Source organism: Lichenostomus cassidix, chromosome 1 (genome assembly GCF_008360975.1).
Source record: "Lichenostomus cassidix isolate B80296 chromosome 1, HeHo_3.0, whole genome shotgun sequence".
Classification (NCBI taxonomy): domain Eukaryota; kingdom Metazoa; phylum Chordata; class Aves; order Passeriformes; family Meliphagidae; genus Lichenostomus; species Lichenostomus cassidix.
The window spans coordinates 38,780,472-38,799,831 of NC_139479.1; the positions used below are offsets into that span (position 1 = coordinate 38,780,472).

General features: G+C 38.4%; 1 protein-coding gene across 1 annotated transcript in view; it reads right to left on the bottom strand.

The window, feature by feature from the left end:
- Positions 1-12,431: 12,431 nt before the first annotated feature.
- The window catches only part of TM9SF2 (transmembrane 9 superfamily member 2), a 29,260-nt gene continuing 22,331 nt past the window's right edge, over positions 12,432-19,360 (bottom strand). Inside the window, exons 14-17 of the mRNA XM_085057205.1 lie at positions 19,023-19,174; positions 17,886-17,997; positions 17,109-17,280; positions 12,432-13,098 (exon numbers count right to left, since the gene is read on the bottom strand). Of these exons, the coding sequence (XP_084913331.1) occupies positions 13,031-13,098; positions 17,109-17,280; positions 17,886-17,997; positions 19,023-19,174 (504 nt within the window). The 3' untranslated portion in view covers positions 12,432-13,030. The remainder of the gene's footprint in view (positions 13,099-17,108; positions 17,281-17,885; positions 17,998-19,022; positions 19,175-19,360) is intronic.

The window sequence follows — 19,360 nt, forward strand, 5'->3', positions numbered from 1 at the left end:
GGGGAGAGCAGGAGTAGGCTGCCCTGTGGCAGAGAGTCAGGCCCGGTGGCAGGGAGTCGAGTCAGCCTCCAGTCCCCGAGAGGCAAAGAACCACAGAGGTCGAGAGCTTCAAGGTGCTTTATTGATGGGATAGCAGAGAAGCAGGCACCCTAAAAGCTCTCAGGCTGTCCGTGGACGTGAAGTCTGCCTCCCAGAACCCACGGGGCACGAACAGCCCAGAGCAATGGCAGTTGGGGGGTTTTAAAGGGGGGTACGGGGTTTCCAGGGGCGGGTCAGCAGGGGCAGAGCCAATCAGCTCGGGTACAGCCTTAACGGACAAGCAGGGTAGCAAATGATACAAAACCAGGGGAGGGATACAATCCAACCAATGGGGGAGCGAGGGAAACAGAACATTCTAGATAGGGGTGGCAGCTGGGGTGGTAACAGGGGCGGGGTAACTAAACTTCTAACCAATAAACAAAGAGAGAACTTTCAGGGTGCGGGAGGTTACACTTCGTCCTCGGAGTCTTCGGACGAAGCTGCACCCCCTTTGGGGAGCTGCGCCACGTTGACAGCTGGAGCCCTGGGCTCCGGGCCGGCCGGTTCGGACTGGTGAACCTCCACACCAGCCTGGTTCACCACCTTTGAAATCAAACTCTTCCCTTCCCCTGTAAGCTGGGGATACTGGTAAGCATCCTCAACAGATAGAAAAAGAAAGTCAAACAAGAGAGAAACATCTGGAAAAAACAAAGGGCCAGCAGCTCAGGTGAAACTGCAGGGAGTATGAGAACAGGTCCAGCTATAAATTGAAGAAAATGCTTGATAAGAGATACAAAGAATGCCTGTTTCCAGACATCAGGAGGACATTACAGTGAATTCGTTGCCATACAATTCAGATGCTGTTATGTATTATGCAATTTTGGGAGGAGATTATTGAAAAGTGGCCCCATGGAATCACTGGAATTCAGAAAAGTCAAAATATTTTCATGCTGGGAAGCAGAACACACCCTGTGTGCTCTATACACTGGCTGGGAAAGGTTAGAAGGAAGGGGGGTGGGGAGACAAGAAATGACTGGAAAACGAGGTTTTGTAAGGTTTGAAGAGATGCACTTGCCAATTCTCCAGGTGGTGATCTATTACAAAAAGAGGGGTGGTTTCTTCATTGGGTTTCTTATGAGCTGGTAACAGCAACTCCTACTCCAGCAGGAGCATGTCCTTTCCTGAGTACAGGCAGAGCTTGGGAAAAATAACCTTAAACGCATAGTGATATTGCCAGGTGAAGGTGAGTGGTGGGGACACTCCTCTACTTTGGATGGTGCTGGAGAACCTCTGCTGCCAGCACAGCAGTTTGACTTAAAGCAAGGCAGCAATGCTTCAGAAGCAGGAATATAACAGACACAGAGCTATTTGGAGTAAATTGATTAAAAAAGAGTAAAGTGCACCATGATGAGTTTCCTACATGAAATACTGGCAAACTGTGAGAGGAAATGGGGATGCTAGGAGAAAACTGTGATGCACATGTAGAGGAGTGGGCCAAAAAAGCAGACTGTCCTTCTTAACATTGTTATTTTGACAGATCTCAAAACTCAAAACATTCTGTATATCTTACAGTTGATTATATAGACATGCTTGTTGGTAATTATATGATCACTTTTATTTCAAAGTCCTGTCTTCCTATAGATTTGATAATGTTTTCACCTTTCTGGAGATTCATTAAACTTGTTTTCCTGCAGGATGCTTTGAAAGCCAGGAGATAATCTGCAGGCTTGTTGACACCATAATGCTATGATGGCTTGTGTGCCATTAAAATAGATCAGAAATGCTCATCTATAGAACCTGAACTCAATACATTGTGTCAGTATACAGTATAGATCCCTTAATCCATAGACTATTATTAAAATAGTGGATTAAGGAGTTGTTTGGGATCAGAGCATGCTGTATGTGTAACAAAAGAGTTTAGCTGAGATTAGTATTTATTACTCAATGCAAAATTTGATTGAAGGATTCATGGGTGCTTACAATATTACAGTTTTTATTTTATCAATAAATTACTGACTTTTTGCCATACGAACTCTTGTTAGAGAATTAATCAGTGTGTGTGAAAATAATAAAAACTGAATAACTGACATAAATCTGTTACTAATTAAAATATTTTAGGTTCATACAAATACAAAATATGGTATTTGGATGGTTTAAAATGCATTGTATGCAAATGTGTATGGAAAGGACATTCAGACTTCCAAAATAATAACTTGTCAATTTAAAAACAATTTTTTTAAAATGAGTTCACAAGCTGTTATACAGATCAGTGTCAATCTAATCTAAGCCAAAGCAAACTGGAAACCAAAACCATGTATTTTTTCCATACAATCTTCTTCTGTCAACAGTCTTACTGAATTTGTCAGAAGGAGAAGTTTTATCCAAGCGAGTGGTAAAGTTGAACTGAGTAAGACAGTGGCAATTTTACAGACTTGTCTTTAATGCAGCAGAAGATTGTCAACAAGCCTTTTCAGTGACATCTCCACATAAGCATGGCAAGCAGATGATTTGAGGATTACCAGGCTGTTGGACAGGTCAGCCGGCATCCTTAAAATCTCTTCTATAGAGGACCAAATCTGCAGCCAGAAGCTGTTTGCTGCCTGAAGGGGGAGGGAAATGGGTATGTTTAAAAGGCAGAGACCCTTGGGTTTGTTTGTGTGCCTGCATGGAGTGCTGTCTCTAAAGCTTGCTATCTGTAACAGAGAGCTGAACTCTGGTTGACTCATTTTCAAGCGAACTAGTAGACAAAGTAAAATTTCAGTTGTGACTGCCAATATCAAATAAAAAATTGTGTATAGAAATCATGATATTTACAAGGTAAGTAGAACAGGACCACGTTTTTTTTCCCAAAGTAGAACATGTTTATACTAAATTTCAGTTATGCTGCAAGTCATATTAAAAAAATAGTTTCTAATCCCAGTTTTAGCTCTGATTTTTTTGTTTTTATTTTTTAATCCTGTTGCTGCTAGTCCAGGTTGCAGTCCCTATTGTACTTTACAGAAGAATCTGGATATTTCTGAATGGAGTTTCAGACACTTTTATATCAAGCAGATTAAACTCTTGTGAGCGTGCCTATGCTGGAGATTTTTCTTCCACAGACTATCTGCCAGCTGATCGTATCTGTCAGTTTTCAGGTCCTCTTCCTACAGCTCTACAGCCCCTGGGCATGTGATGCTGTGGTTTGCAAGAAGCTTATGAAACCCCACGCAGAAGGGCACAGCAAATGGAAGCAGCGCAAGGCATGGCTTTGGGAGCCAGTGTGACTTGCAAGTAGCAATGACTGTTGCACTTGTAGGCCATCAATGCTCATGCCCAGGGTAGTGCAGCAGGGACTGGGAACCTGCATATTCTAAAAAGTGTCTTGTGAATCAAAATTAAAGAAAAGAAGGACCTATGGCAGTCTTTTGGGGCATCTCCAAAAGAGCAGTTGTGGCCAAAGAACTGGGGAATCAGCCCTGGGAAACTGGAGGAGAGAATATGTAAAAAAAAAACCTGGCAAGCTTGATTTACCCGCATAGCTTTCTGTGAGGCAACATTTAAGGAATGTTCAATGTCTATCTAATTCTAAACTAAAGCATTGTACAACTTAGTCTTTACTTCCCCTTAGTTAAACAGGCAAGTAAACTTAGCCCTGTGGTACTAGCAATTTGGATTTGGTTGCTGCTGGCTTCAGAAGTTGTACTCCTCTATAAGAAAAAAAAGAAAGATGAAAGAAACATTTAAAGAAGTTGTAGAGAACTTAAATCTAGCCAGTCTATCTACCACTTTGACTGACTTTACATAATCTTTTAACATTTCTGAAGTCCCTACATAAAAGACGGTACATAGTACATTATCCTTTAATGCCAAAATGTAAAAAAAATAGAAATCCCGAAAATAGACCTTTCACTGATTTCCAGTAAGATTTTCTTAACCAGTACATTTACTGAGATCAAGAAGGTAAAAATACATTCTGAATACAGTGCATATTTGGAATCTATTTTTCTATTTATAGGGTCCGAAACATTATTTCAATACTACTGCTTTCTGCCATGTTAGAAGGCAGTGTATCTCAAAATAAAAAAGTTTTCCAAAGACCATTAAACATCCAAAGGCTGATGTCTCACACTACTTCAATGTGCCCATTTTATAATTTTTATAAAGAAAATGAAAAGGATTTGGCAGCTGTGATTAGATTACATGAATGTTTTCAATGTGTGAAACATCAAGTGAAATTATTTTGCTTTCCTCAAATAAGCCAGATACCAGGGCATCCCAGCAAAAAGCAGGGACTCTTCATCAGGTGAACAGTGGCACAATTCAGGTTATACCCTGTCCTTAAGCATGAACCATTACTGCTGGCAGCAGAACTCCTTCAGGATCCTCACAGGCACTCAAGTGGGCTCGGGCCACTGAGAAAACCTGGAATCCCTTGAAAATTTACAGAAGCACCTTGCCTCCCATGTTCTGTCTCAGTTTAAAGACTAAATTTTCCTCTCCCCTTTGCGTGAGTTCAAATTGTGGGGTTTTGTATTCATTTCATTGTGTAAAGTTGCCGGGTAGCTCACGCACTGTCTTGTGCCAATGCTCATTGCCACGTGCCACAGCAGAACCAAGCTGAGAGCTCTCTGTAGCTCTCCACGTGGATAAGGAAGATGTAAATTTAGTGTTGGTCCCAGGTCCTGAATTGAAGCATCTGCTGACTTTGTCATCCGTATTTATTATGCCCATCAGGAACATGGAGCCCCTGAATCTCAGTAGCCTCCCAGTGACCAAAGGAAATACACTTTTCATTTAATCTCTATTTAAATGGATCCCAGTTTTGTGACCGACTTGGTGTGAAAAGTAGATGTTGTCACAACAATTTGAATGACACATAGATATTTTCTGCCATCAAGTAGAGCAGAATCATCCATTGTTACACAGATATTGCCACATGGCTATCATACGGCAGGAAATTTGTCCTCTAACAATTTGGGCTTTTAGATCAGCCAAGGACTGAAAAAATTTCCACCTTAGAGCCCAGACCTAAGCCTTGGAGAGCAATCTGAGACTTAAATGCAAAGAAAGTAGTGCAAGCAGATGCAGAATTGTGCCACTTCCTGTGTCTCACATATTTTTTTTCACAGGGAAAAAGAGAGTTGTGTTATTACTAAAGCAACATAGAGATTCTGTTTCAGGTAGATTTGCATCAGCTGTTGTCATAAATGAACTACTGTGACCTGCAGGACCTCCTGAGCTGCCTGGTGGGTGACCTGAGAGGAGGAATCATACAATTGCTTTCCAAGCTGTTTAGTTGAAATCAGCTGGTTTAAGTAGGAGATCTTGGCTAACCAAGCATATTTGAACTGAAATGAGCTCGGAGTGGTCACATAAACATTTCAGCCTGCAGATCTAACTGGAATGTAGTCTCTGACACATGGTTGGAAGCAAAGCCCCCCAGCCTGGTCTTGGAGGAAACAGCCACAACCGGAAGAGGACCCAGATTTCAGATTCCAGTGAAACAATATTGGGTTTACCAATTTGAAAAATTGTTAAATATTCTCAAAGGGAGAATATTTGCCAGTATACCTATTGGACTAAAAAATGGGTCGACAGACCCATGTTTCTCCCTGTGCTAATGATCCAAGTGACTATAAAGGAACTTGGCTAACAAAACATACCACACAGAATAAGCCCACAGGCCAGTTATGCTTGACAAAAATACTTTTGACAAGGAGGTGTAATTCATTGTTTAGAATCACTGAAATGAATTTTCTAACTGTTATTCTCTGGTATTCACCCCAAAGGAGTGGCTGTGCTGCTTATCTAGCTGCTGAAGGCATAGGGAATCCACTAAAGATACAAAAGGGATGATGAAAAGAAATAAAAAAATTGTCAATTTTTAAAATATGTCTATATCATACAGGAATTCCTACATTTATGTCACAATAGCTTGGTATTTCCTATCTATATTTTTAGTTTCACTTTCCAAATTTCAATCCATTCAAATAACTTCATCTGAGACCTTGTTTTTTCCTTCGAAAACTCACTGCCATATGGAGGAAACATTAAAATTATTGGATCCAAAGTAAAAACAAAAGCAGCTTAGTGTTAGTGCAAGAGGCTTAAATCAAGACAATTAAACCTAAGTTCAACTGAAAGTAAAAATGACAATTTTGGCCAGATGTAGACCATACACCAAACAGAACGCCGATGTCATACATGGTAGAAGCACAGAGTCTTCAAAAAGAGATCATAATCTTCAGAAATACTGAAATAAACTTCAAGAGAAATCTGTGCTCTAAGCAGACAACAAAAATCTCTGGCAGGAGCAATTTTGAGAAGATCCCCCTTCACCAGGGGATCACTCACTTCCAAGTGATTGACTGCCATTTTGGGAAGAAGGTCATGTGGTGTCTTCAGCACGGACAGGACCCGGGATAATCCTTCAACCCAGCTTTCCTCTCCTGTTTGTTATTTTAATGCCATGGTTTATACTTAATGCTGCTGTGACTGACAGCTACTATGACAGCAGCCTGTGTATCGCCCAGATAATGATGGCTGGCCTCGTTAACCACCATGGCATTGGGATATTTAGGAGCAGCCTGTAGTTGCTCAGTTTTTAACTGAGCAGTTGAAAATCAGACTGGCTACACTTGGTGACCATAGTATGAATTGAGTCTTTTCCATGTGTAAAAATCTTGTCAGGGTTCATTGATAGGAATAAACTTGGCCCCTCAAAAATGCCAAATTTTAGAAATTTAATTTGTGATATTACCAGTCTGTGATCCTCTACCACAGACTTCCATGCTGCTTCCCAAAGATGACTAGGTGTTAATTGCTAAGATGGATCTGCAGGTTCTAACTGAAATTTTGACAGGAGTTTCTGACACAATTAACAACAGCTAATGGAGAGGAAGAAAAAAGCCCAACAAAAATGTGACCAAATTGTTCAACTGCCAGGGCAGGTAGTGAGATGATGGAATAAATAGCCCAAAGTTATAATGAAAGTGATGTGTAATAATTATTGCTCTCTAATTTGTTAGTTCTATTCGATCTCTTTTACTCCTGCAGTGGATGTTGCCTCTGCTGGCAAGACATGGTGGTAAATACCCACTTCTTCCTATGCCTTCACTACTGTATTGAAACTGTGTTCAAAAATAAAGGAAAAAAAGTTTGCATCCACACAAATAAATGCAAAGGGCGGGAGCATGCCCATACCAAACTGGGCCCTCTGACATGTGTACGATTGGGAAGTCCATCCTCTCCTTTTCCCTTTCATTCCAGACAGCCCAGATTTTCTTTTGAAGCATAACTGTGGTTAATACAGCTCTTATTATTGACTCCTGTAAACTTTCTAAGAGCATATTTATTTATTCTTCCATGAACTTCTTGTGGTGTGATAAGCCCCGACTTGGGTGGATTTCTGCCATATACTGTATATGAACTAGCAGTGCTGCAGCTTTATCTGTATTTGTTCAGGCTGCGAGATTCAAAGTTGAGTAAAACTGCAAGAGGGAGTCTTTGTCCTTGCTGTCATCTATTTGCAGCCCTAGAACTTTGCATTTTTCATGCAGTTTCTGTTTTCTGTTCACCCCCTTTTTCTTGGGCAGTGTTTTCACTGAGGACTCCAAGGCTAAAATTTTCCCTTCCCAGTCCTGCAAAAAGATGTTACATCAAACTCTAGGTGTTTTTGTTGGGTATTTATATGGACATTGTGCACTTGGAGCAATGAGAAGTGTATTTCTGCATCAAATTACATGGCAGATGGCTTGCTCAGGTTATTTTACCAGCAATCCTCTGAAGTGTCAGGAATAAGAGGGACAGGAAACAGTGTCCCATCCAATGAAACAATGAGACTGAAAGTACTGCTGTTCCATTCTGTGCAGTAACAGCCTCCACAAACCTGTTGGTAAAGCTGTTTCAAAAGAGAGAGAGACATAGTAACCCCAAAATAATCCACTGGTCAAGAAAATCTCTGGGGATTTAGTCACAACGTTAATCTGCCTACATTTGTCTGCTAGTCTTGGTCTATTCAGAAATTCAGTTCTGAATCTAAGATGTCTCTTCCAGCAAAAACACCCACTTGAAACTTGTAACAGACTGACAGAAAAACTTGGGTTTAATAAACCATCACTTTTCTGGTACATGAATCAATTCTTTGTTTGGGGTCTGCCCTCTGGGTCTGGATATTGTCCTTCTTGAAGGGAAAGAAACACCTCTGTAATTTTTATCCAGTGTTACTACAACCACCCCGCTTTCTGGGATAAACTGCAAATTTAAGGCCACCCACTGCTTCCCCTTTGCCTTTCCCTCCACCTGGCTTGGGGCTGCACTGATCCGACATCGTGCAGCAGAAGACGTGTGATTTAGCTCTGCTGCTGTCACTACAGTCTGCTGACACTAGGAGAAGAGTGACAGAACATTAGTTTCTTCTCAGCAGTCTTGCTAGCCTTGCTGCAGTGGGCAAAGAAGAGCAGTTTCCAGCGGGAAAGTGGAGAGGGTTCCTAGTGAGAACTTGAAGAAAATGGTAGGAAATAGATCTGACTTTCTGACCACTCCCTTTTGTAGCTTCTGGGCAAGGTTGGAGAAAAAATGTAAGGACAATTACTCCTTACAAAGCAAGGCTGAAATACAGTGAATTCTAGAGGACCCTTGCTAGCAGCATGCCCATACTACATGCAGAAGGCACAATGTTAGCATGTTCACTGATACAGTATTTGTGTAATTACTGTTGTTCTTTGCCAAGATTCGGGGGGCGGGGGCTGCACACTTCCAGAAACTTTGGATCATACATATTTAGAAATCTAATGCCACAGCTACGTCCCTTCAGTAGACTGCTTTGGTCAAACCTTCCTATCATCCCCTTGACTCTGGTCCTGCACCCTTTACTTGTGTGTGTGCTGTGGCCAGCAGATGCTCAAATACCTCAGAGGAAAGGGGGAACTTCAACTGCATTTTCATTGGAAGTCCTGGAATTCTGTCAAGTGGCAAGAATGTGCCATCACCCGAACATGACAGACTTCATTTGTAATCTTCTGTAAGCAGTTAACTACTCTCATCAACAGCAAGTTCCAGATGCTTCACATAAGAAGAAATAGTGCATGATGGCAGCTATACAGTAATCAACTGATAAATTAAGTCTCTCAGTAGTCCCTGAAGGTTTGTGCTTTAATCTGAAGTGTCACTCACTGTGTAAGCACATGTACCCGAAGTCAATATGTAAGGTAATGGGAGAAATATTTCAGGAGTCTGTTGAGGAATATGTATTTATGGAGATATGCAAATAAGTAGATCACTAGTAACTGACATAAGGAGAAACAGCAGTAGTTTCTGAGAATAAAAAAATTAAATCAGAGGTGAATTGTAGGGAGCAGCATATCTGGGAGAACACCAGAACATCTCTGCACAAGTAATCTCCCTTCCTTTAAGGAAATATATAGTTGTGATGTGATGTGGGAGCTGGAGATACAGCTGCCCCCCAAAAAGATGTCCAAACAGAGAGAGAATGGCCTGTAACTTCAAGGCATAGACTCATGGACATGTTTGTCCCACACCAGCTAAGCTTACTAAAGCTCTTGCTCATGCATTCCTGGAGCAGGAGCACTAAACCAAACACTGCAGTAACATTCAAATAAAAGGGAAAAAAAAAAAGGCAAAAAAACCCAAACCAAAACCAACCCCCCAAAAAACAATAACAAAAAGTAAAAAAAAGGATGTTGGACTATTCTACCATTCTGTGATTCTATGCTCAGGACTGTGTTTTGTCAGCTATCAAATACACAAATATGTACCAGCTTAGGGATTTATCATTCTTACACTAAAAGATTCATGTAACTTACTCCTTACCTGTGAAAACTCAAGGTCTCCACCAGCTGAGTAAGAATTCACTGAGATCTCAGTTTTGACTCACTCTGCACCATCCATGTCATCAGGACTGGCTGCAGCAGCCGCTCCCCAGCAATCTCACTAAGTTTGCAGAAAAATTTGGCCCACAATTCCACACTCCACCAACCAAAGTCAGATTCACTAAAACCACTCCTTTTCAAGGTCTCACTTCGCCACTTCCTTGCCTGAAGTACAGATGCTGTCCAGCCTACTTTTCTCAGAGATTGGTATTTTTGCCCTTACCAGTATTAGCAAAACATTTCACAGCCACATTTCACTTTTCTGATTTGTACATCAGTTCAAACACCTTCAAAACACATATTCAGATCAGTGTCACTCTGAGTACCTCAGATACCTGCCTGAATTCTATCCTATTTCACCACTTGTCCTCACTTCCAGACTTTTCCTGAAGTCATTCTTCACAGCCTTTTGCCTGAAAATGGCACAAAAAGCATCAGGATGCTGTCTATGACGGGTTCACAGTCAATTAATATTTATGATATTGCTTACAAGATCCAGCCAAGCAACTGAGGGCACACAAACTGTATGACCACAGAAACCTGAGGACTCTCATGGGTGCTCAAACACAGCCAAGCTTTTGAATAAGAAGGGAAGCTACAGACTGAAGTTGGCCCGAGGAGCTTGCCATGAATGACAGCTTGCCTTAAAGCTGCTCTTTTATTTTGTCTGGAGAAAGAAAACCAAGCCACCAACTCCCATATCATGTTTTCAAGACATGATTTGGACCAAGGACTCCTTTCGGAATAAATCTGGCAGTGATGGCCAATTTTTTCAGACTCTGAACAACCGGTTTTAAAATTATTTATCAGCCACCAAAAAATTGATACTTCTCTGAAGTGTTTTGTCTAAATTTGCTCTGTCTTCCCACAGCTCAGCAATTTTTCTTACCTCTTAGCCTTCCTATTAACTTACATTTTCTCAGACATCTGTGCAGTAAGTGTATTTTAAGAAAATACTGGGTAGTACAGTAAGATTTTGGAAAAGGTCAGTATTTTGAAAGTTTCAACAAAAACCCAGGCCTCCCAAGAGATCTGAAAAACAGATAGAGTACACAGTAGAACATTTAGATGACCTAACATACACCAGAAGCCTAAATTCTAGAAAAACATTTAAAATTTTCTGAAGCAAAAATATATTACAAGGGCAGAGACAACTTGAGAACAGCTCTTCTGTAAAATCTGTGATGTATTAAACTTTCTGAATTGTCTCAAGTACTACACCATGAAAGTTTAACGTTTCAATTGCGAAACAGCTGCAACCATTACAAGGCAAGGCTGCTTGAACAACAAAAACCCCCTGATTTCAAACAGCAATTTTAAATACATCACAAAAATATTTTTTTAAAATTTGAATTTCAATAGCAGACAATTCATCCTTCTCAAACTAAGTATTCCTATTTGTGTAAAAACTACTGATGATTTCAGGCAGTGACTATACAGTGATGAATAGTCTTCATAACCCTATACAGGGTTATAAAGACTATTCAATTTTATAGTATTAAACATTTGAATCAAGAGTCACACTACAGTTCACTGCAGTAGTAAAGAGCAAACACTTCTCACATTCACTCTTTTCCTGTTTTGAACATAAAGCACAGAAGATTTAGCTAAAATCAGCATTTTCTAGTGACTACATGTTGGGAGGGGCCTAAGAACAAACCTGTCCACAACATCTGAACAGAGCTGTGTCTGGAGACGGGCAGAGCACAAGTGCCGTGGTTCATCTGGGAAGGGCTGGGGAGCACTGCAATTGTGGGAATGCCTCCCAAAGCCTTTATGTGCCAACTTTTGGGACTTTTAATACTGACAAGTTACCTTAACCGCAGATATTTTTATTGGGTCCAATATTCAAGCATCATTAGGTTAAGGTCCTTTAGAAAAGGAAACTGGTAAGAATAAAACCCCCAACCTTATGAATGGCAATTGGTACATGAAATTTAATTTTAAATAAAATTTTACCAGGCTTGTGCCAACATGCCAAAAGCCAAACTGTGTTATGAGTCTAAAACTACCAAACAAGGTTTGAACAAAATACTCCATTTCCAAAAAAAGGCAAATATAGGTTTAATGCCAGTCATCCAAAATTGACATTAGTCTTTTAATATAAGGCAAAAATAGTAATTTTCTTTTATTTTTTAACCTACATTAAGTACAGTCAGCAATAGTTGCTCTATAGAATATGCATCATCGAGATCTAAAAGCAGGATCAGCAGAGAATGCTGACTCATGCATTATACGATCTTCTCAACATAGTGGCAATTCCATAGCAATCTCTGGAAACACCTCTGGGTTAAGGACTGGATTAATGCTGCAGAGTGGTTTTGCTAAAAGTGTGTATAATTTAGTTCTCATGCGCCACAATCACATGTCCATTTTATAGCCATTTAGCACAAATAATATTTCTTGCAGCTCTAAGGGTGTGTCAATGTACATTAAACCATAGAAAATGCCATAAAATACTCTATGCAATCTTTAAGCATCAGTCTTCAATATAATTGTATTTACATATTTTTATGAACTTATAATATGTAATAAGTCACTGAAGACATTTTTACAACGTTTATTAGATTATGAATTTATAAATTCAAGGACTCAGAGGCACATAGTTTAAAAGGCCAAGAACACCAAAACTAATTAAGTCACAGAAATCGGAATATTGATGGACGTAACACCAGTAAAAAATAAAAATCACATCCAGACTAAAAGCAACATTTCTTAAGAGTCATCCTTCAAAGTTAGCATAATAAAAAGTTCTCATTTCCCTCAAAGAAAAATAATTCATCCCACCTACCAAGCTAGAAAAACCTATTTACAGTTGTACTTTGATCAGAAGTATCATTAAGTTTTGTAATACAGCCACTTCTATTCTGCCATTAGAATTTAACATTTGTTTTAAAGTATAGTTGTATTTACAAATGCATAAATATCATAACTCTGATCTTCATTAAGGTTTGAATGAAAACAGGTTGTTAAGTCACAATACAAACGTGTTAGTGGAAAAGTAGGTGCATATTCAGTATCATTCTCAAAGAATAGGAAGCCAATACTTCTGATAAAGCTCAAGTTCATCAACGAGACCAGGTTTTTAAGTTACGTTAATGAAGATTAAACCTCTTCAGTGTTAGTTCTTTACATTGGTTTCTTCAGTCGACTTTCACTACACTGTATATTTTGGTTACAAACCAAAAGCATGCAAAGAATCCAATTGTCCCTAAAAGAGAAAAAAAAAATAAATTACATGTTAGAAACACTGACACAGGACACATTAATTTCTATCCATAGTTTGTAAGTCACGATGCATGTATATATGATCTGCTGTCTTTAGTCTTCTGCACATCAATCAGATCAGATAATAGAAAGTTACAGACAGTACCTGGTCCTTATAGACATCAACTACTACCTCATCAACCTATCTCATTATTTTCCAGATCATAGAACAGATTGTGTGGAAGACTCTTGTTCTAAGACATTTCTGCATTATTTGTCTTACATATTTGTTCTTGTTGTTCCAGTACGCTGCAGTCCAACTCCTTCACTTTGCTCCATTTCACGCTTTCTCAGTGACTACTCACACACACTTTATCTGATCTGCTCAGCTGTCAGAATATTGTTATTATGTTTAATAAATCATTTAAACCAACAGCATCACAGAGAGTTCCCATTACTTAGTAATACTTTAAGGTCTTGGAAAACTAGAGCACTACCTTTATTTCTCCACAGACTGAGTTAATACAAATTTCAAACCATAGTATAGTTACTATGCAGCTCATAGTCTTACTGAAAACATGTGTTACATACCTTAACCATAAACACTTCTGAATTACTTACAACAGTCAAAAGGGAAACACAAATTTGAACTAAAATTGAAGGATGAAGACCATTTCCCTGATAACTTCTAGCAAAATAAAAACAGCTCCATCCCATCTCTTTGTGTAACTCCAAAAGAAATTTTTAACAAAAATGTTATTTTGAATGTGAAACAGTTAATATAGTTAGACTTTGTTAATCTAACTGGATTACTTAAAAATTCAGTCTCAATCAGAATGATATTGGATTAAACAGCAGCTCAGAACACCTGTTACAGGAACCTTAATTTCCCACAAAAACTAGGACAGGAAAAAAGCCCTAGATTATCTGATTTTTGCTTAAGTACCTTTTCTAAAATCATATCCATACCTTATGCAAGTGTCAAGGAAGTTCTTTAGAGGAAAAAAAATTCCTTTATTTCAGATCTGATAAGAGGGACAACAAAAGTTGTGCGGTAACTCATTCTCTGTAAAAGCTTGAAAGGAACCATGAATGATATCATGGTCTTTTTTTTCACTTTATGCTTGCTAAACTACTGATGTTTAACTGACTCATTTACTATGATACGTAGTTGTGATCCCAGCTGTGAATCAAAGATTTGTCATGTAGCTCCCGGTATTCTGCCTGCTGTGTCTGATCAATGACCTGGAATGCAGTATGGATGCAAGTGCCTGAAGCATGTGTTACACCGACATAGCAGCAGGGAACCGTCAAAACCCTTCCTCCCAATCCTGACAATTTTTAACAGATGAGTAAGCAGCAGCAGAATAGTCTTCATACAACAATTACAACTTTCGCTTTTTAGCTTCTTTATCATCCTGACATGAGAAGTCACTTATCTTTGGGAGCAGTTTTTGCTAAATTGCTAATATGTTTTTTCATTAAAAAAAAAAAAATGGAGAACTGCCTGTCCCTTTACCCCACCTCTGATTTCTGTAAAACCTTATCTCAGAGCACTTTAGTAAATGTCAGAGAACTGAACATATCTGCTTTTAAATTCCTATCAACCTAAATGGACAAAATTATTCTTCAATCTTAAGAAATAGGATTATTTCCCAAAATTAAAAGGTAATTTGAGCTTAATCTTGTGGGAAGTAGATTAAAAAATTTGTTAAGCACATAGTATTTCACGATTCTGCATGTTTAACTTCACATGTACCCTCCCCTGATTTCAATACAGAAACTGAAAACTTAAAAAAATCAAGAGCATACAGACCCTGAAAACTTACTTCCAGTTGCACAGCACGACTCGTATTTCCACTGTCCCAATTACAAACAAATGACTGCCACAAAAAGCAACTGAAAGGGGCTGAGAATAAACCATCTCTTCTTTGCATGCTTGTGAACCTACCCTAAAAATTTGCTGGCAGGTGCTGCACAGCCAGTTGGTCAACTGAAAGTGAACACGTGAGCAAAGGAAAAGGGGATGCACTGGATATATCTTAATGCCTCTAGACAGTGTCATGTGACATCACTGACTTGAAAGAATAAGGGCAAAAGATGGAAATTATATGGGCATCTGAGGTGCAGAAAGGCAGCTAAACCTAGTCTCAGCATTAAAAAATTACTGCAAATCCCCTTTATCTTGAATATATCCACTCCACAATTACTGCATGCATCTAAAGTAAACACAGTGAACAAAGGAGACAGGGTAAACACAATTCTTGTTTTAGGCAAAACTGTTTACTATTTCAGACAGGCTTGCAGAACATCTGTTGGAAAAGCTGGTGAAAGTAAATTAATTGACCTTACACTTATGTAAGGCCTAATTATTTTTCATGCTACTTTGTAAGTTTGCACTGCATTTAAAATCAATCTGCATACAGCAGTACACACTTGTTTCTAGTTGAAAAACCATGCATCCTATCATTCCTTAGTTCAATGAGACTATCAGTAAACCCAGACCAGAAGTAAAGGTTAAGAGAAAAGAAGGGTGAGAAAGAAGAAAAAGTGAGCAAGGGAGGCAGAATCTCTGATCTATGCATTCAGAATGACTTGTAAACTAGCACAGAAATGTGAATAGAAGTAGAGATGTGTAAATTACAAACTACCTGCAAGCAATGGCAAAACACATTAGACTGACTTAAAATGAAGGATAGAAGATAAAACTAACCACTTTTGGGACACAGCTTGATCACTTTTCAATGAGATTATATAATGCACTCAAGTCCCATTTCTTCCTTTTAACAGGCAATGACCCAAGAAAATCCTTGCAGGCCATTGCTCCTGTTCATCATCATCTGCATTCAGTCAGTGCGCAAACAGCTTCAATATTTCCTTAGCTGAAGTGGAAACGTCTTTGAAATATTCGTTACACTTAACACCATTCTCAGTTCTTTTTTCTCACTGTTTTGTTCTATGTTAAGTGGAAATGAAAATTCTACTTAATAGTTATAGTGAGATCTGTATTAAAAGCTCTGATGACAAGCCATTTGTATTCTAGGAGGCCTCAAAATATAGTGTCTATACATAAATACGTGTCAAAGCCTTTGGAATCATTAAAGGTCATCATCAACATGAAGCCTGAAATTATTTAAAGCATCGATAGTTCAAAGTAGTTTCAGAAGTATTGCTCTGTAGGGTAGAGAATACACAGATGGATTGCATTCTGCTGGAGCAGAATACAGAATTTTTAAGATTTTTTTGAGGAGTAGGAAGCTGCTGCCTTCTTACATCAGTTTGAAAGGAGACTTCTTGCATTTTCACTGCCATTTTTTCACCCTGAGCAAGGACTATTTATGTCTGGCTGAAGATAACAATGGAAAATTTTGTGACCTCATCTCAGTTACTGAAGAGGAAATTGAAATGCAGCACCTAAGACAGATGTTCTTCCAAATGCTCAAAATAAAGATTACACAAGGTTCTGACAAGACTGATACAAAAAATGTTAGAGAAATTCTGTCTGCTTCCCATGCCACTTCAATGCAATTAAGATAAAGGTAAATAAATTCTGGAAGAGAGAAAATTAAAAAAACCAAACCAAAACCTTCTCTGTCAACTTTTACTCCTCTCTCTTCCTTCCACCTGTTCCATAAAATCTGCAGTTTTTATCTTGACACTCTAACTTTGTACTTGATTGTGTGTGATTTGAAGTGTGCTTCTCCAAAGACAACTAATTAAAAAAAACTGAGTTCGTCAAGACTCAATAAGAATGAAATCTGGAAAACTATCACAGGTTTGAAGACCTAATTATAGGCAACACCTCAAATTAGCAGCAGTTTTGCCTCATCCTCACTTAGCTCTTTCACTAAAATTTGTAATCACAGAGTTGCAAAATGCTACACAACTACCTAGAAAAAAATCAAAGGCATTCATAGATTTATAATTCTGTATCAAGACGAGTTTTGCAAAGGATTCCTCTGCGCAAAACTAAAGGCTGACTCAAAATTTAAAATTAAGGTTCAATACACTTACCCGTGAAAAGGAAGAAGATCAAAACCATAATCATGGTATAACCAAAATATAAAATGGTGCTAGCTGTTCCTGTGATTTGCAGTTTAGAAAAAAAATAATGTATTGCATATATTAGGAAATAAACTGCAGTAAAACCACTAGTGAGAAATGAACGCCACTGCCAGTGATAGTCCTAGAAGGAATGAGAAAAATACAAATATATGAGCAATATTGCATACACCACTAGCCAAACAGACCCTATTACTGAATGCAGAGCTACTTTTTTTATTATGACTTTATCTAAAATTAAGTTTGTGTAGGGTTTTTTATCTACAGGGAGAAGAACTATATATAATCAATACTGCTTTAATTACACCATTCACAATTAGAGATAAGCAACCTAAAGATCAATATCAAATAGACAAAATACTAAAACCCTAAATAAACCAGATGTACTTATTTCTAGCCAAAATTTTTTTTTCAAGGTTGAGCATGTCCAAAATGCACTCTGATCGAACAAAATTAATGGATTAGTTTAGCATTTTCAGAAAACAGGGAGTGAGAATCTAAAGATGTGATATCTGACTCAGCAGTACCCAGTGTAGGGTTTTAGTATTTGTTACAAGTTTTGCCAAAAGAAGCCTGCTTCACTTTTTAAAGACATGGTTTAAGTACATCTCATCTAGTAATAGTGTTCATGTTGAATACTGGAATACTTATTTTCAATTACAAAAGCATTAAAAATTTCTGAAGCATTCTTAAAACATCAGGTTTGAAAACAGAAGATACATTTCTTACCTCTGCACATAGATGGAAGTAGCAGAGCAATATTGTAGCCTCAGAACATGTAATAACCAAAATAATGAATACCAGAAACAGGAAGCCAAACATGTAATACATCTGGTGGGACCTATAAAAGGGAGTTAAAAAAAATAATTAAAAAGGCCATTGTGCTATTATTATTTCTTCATGTGTAGTAACATCACCTTCACCTTAAGTATTTCCCCTTCCTATTGAAGCACTGTCAATTGTGCAGCCATACAATTGACTAATTTATTTTCTAACTGAAGAATAGGAACCTTGGCAGATCAGTCTGAGAACAGTGAGAAAACAAGGCCAAAGCATGCCCTGGCTGGGATTTTAGAGAAAGAAATGACTAGACATAATGGTGAAATCACAGTTCCAGTGAAGTCAGCGTGACCTCTTCCACTGACTTCAGCAGAACCTGTATTTCACCTTACATTTCAATCAAAGGGGCAGAGCTCCAAAATAACAAGAAATGTCAAATGCTGTAGCTGTCTGTGTTGGGTAGAGGCACCTATTCAAGGTTCAGAAACAGTTTAACAAGATCCAATAACTAAATTGTGCCAGAAGGAAGACAAATTCCTCACAGTAGATTAGTTTGTCAGTGAGCTCACATCAAAATTCACTTATACTGGACTAGTCTTCAGTGCTTTATTTTTTTAAGTAATTACTCTCCTGGGTTTTTTTTAATAAAGATTTTGCAAGAATTTGTTCTTGATTCCTTTTTTTTCTCCCAAGAGTAGTAATACTTTTCTAGCCTAATTACAACTACCAAAATCCCTCAAGTTTATTTTAATAAACTTACTACTGTCAAGTAATATGACATATATCAGCTTCAGAGCCATTTCCACATGAGAAAACAACAAACTATCTGAATATTGTAGGTCAGCTGTAAATTGCTAAGCATATCACAGCCACCTCTCTGTACACCCCAACAAGCATAACAGGTATTGAGTATCTTCGAAACAACAAAATATTAAAAAGACGTTAACAAACACTTATATTTTACTGAATCAGTTTTATGGTAGCCCTACATCCTCAAAAAATCAGGCAAAGCATCTTGAAGAAACACTTTAGCAAAGAAATTACCACTTTTTACGACAGAGAAAATTCAAATCATGGTGAACTTACCAAATACTATTGAGAATAAAGAACAACTGTATAAAGATACATCCAAAAGGAAGAATCCCTCCCATGATAATGCCAGGTAATGGCTTTGTGTAGAATGATTGCTCAGGAATCTGACGAGGAATTTGGTTTGTGCGAACAGGGTGTTCAATAGCCTTCAAATGAAAATAACAAACAGCTAAATAAATAAAATGTCAAACTACAGCACTACCTTTTTTGCTTTGTTTTTGTAATGAATGGTGGCAAAAAGTTAACTCTTTGTTTTGAGCATGTGCATACCCAGCCGTACTACATTTGCTTTTGCTCCCAAGCCCAGCTACCACCACTTGTTCAGCAAAGTT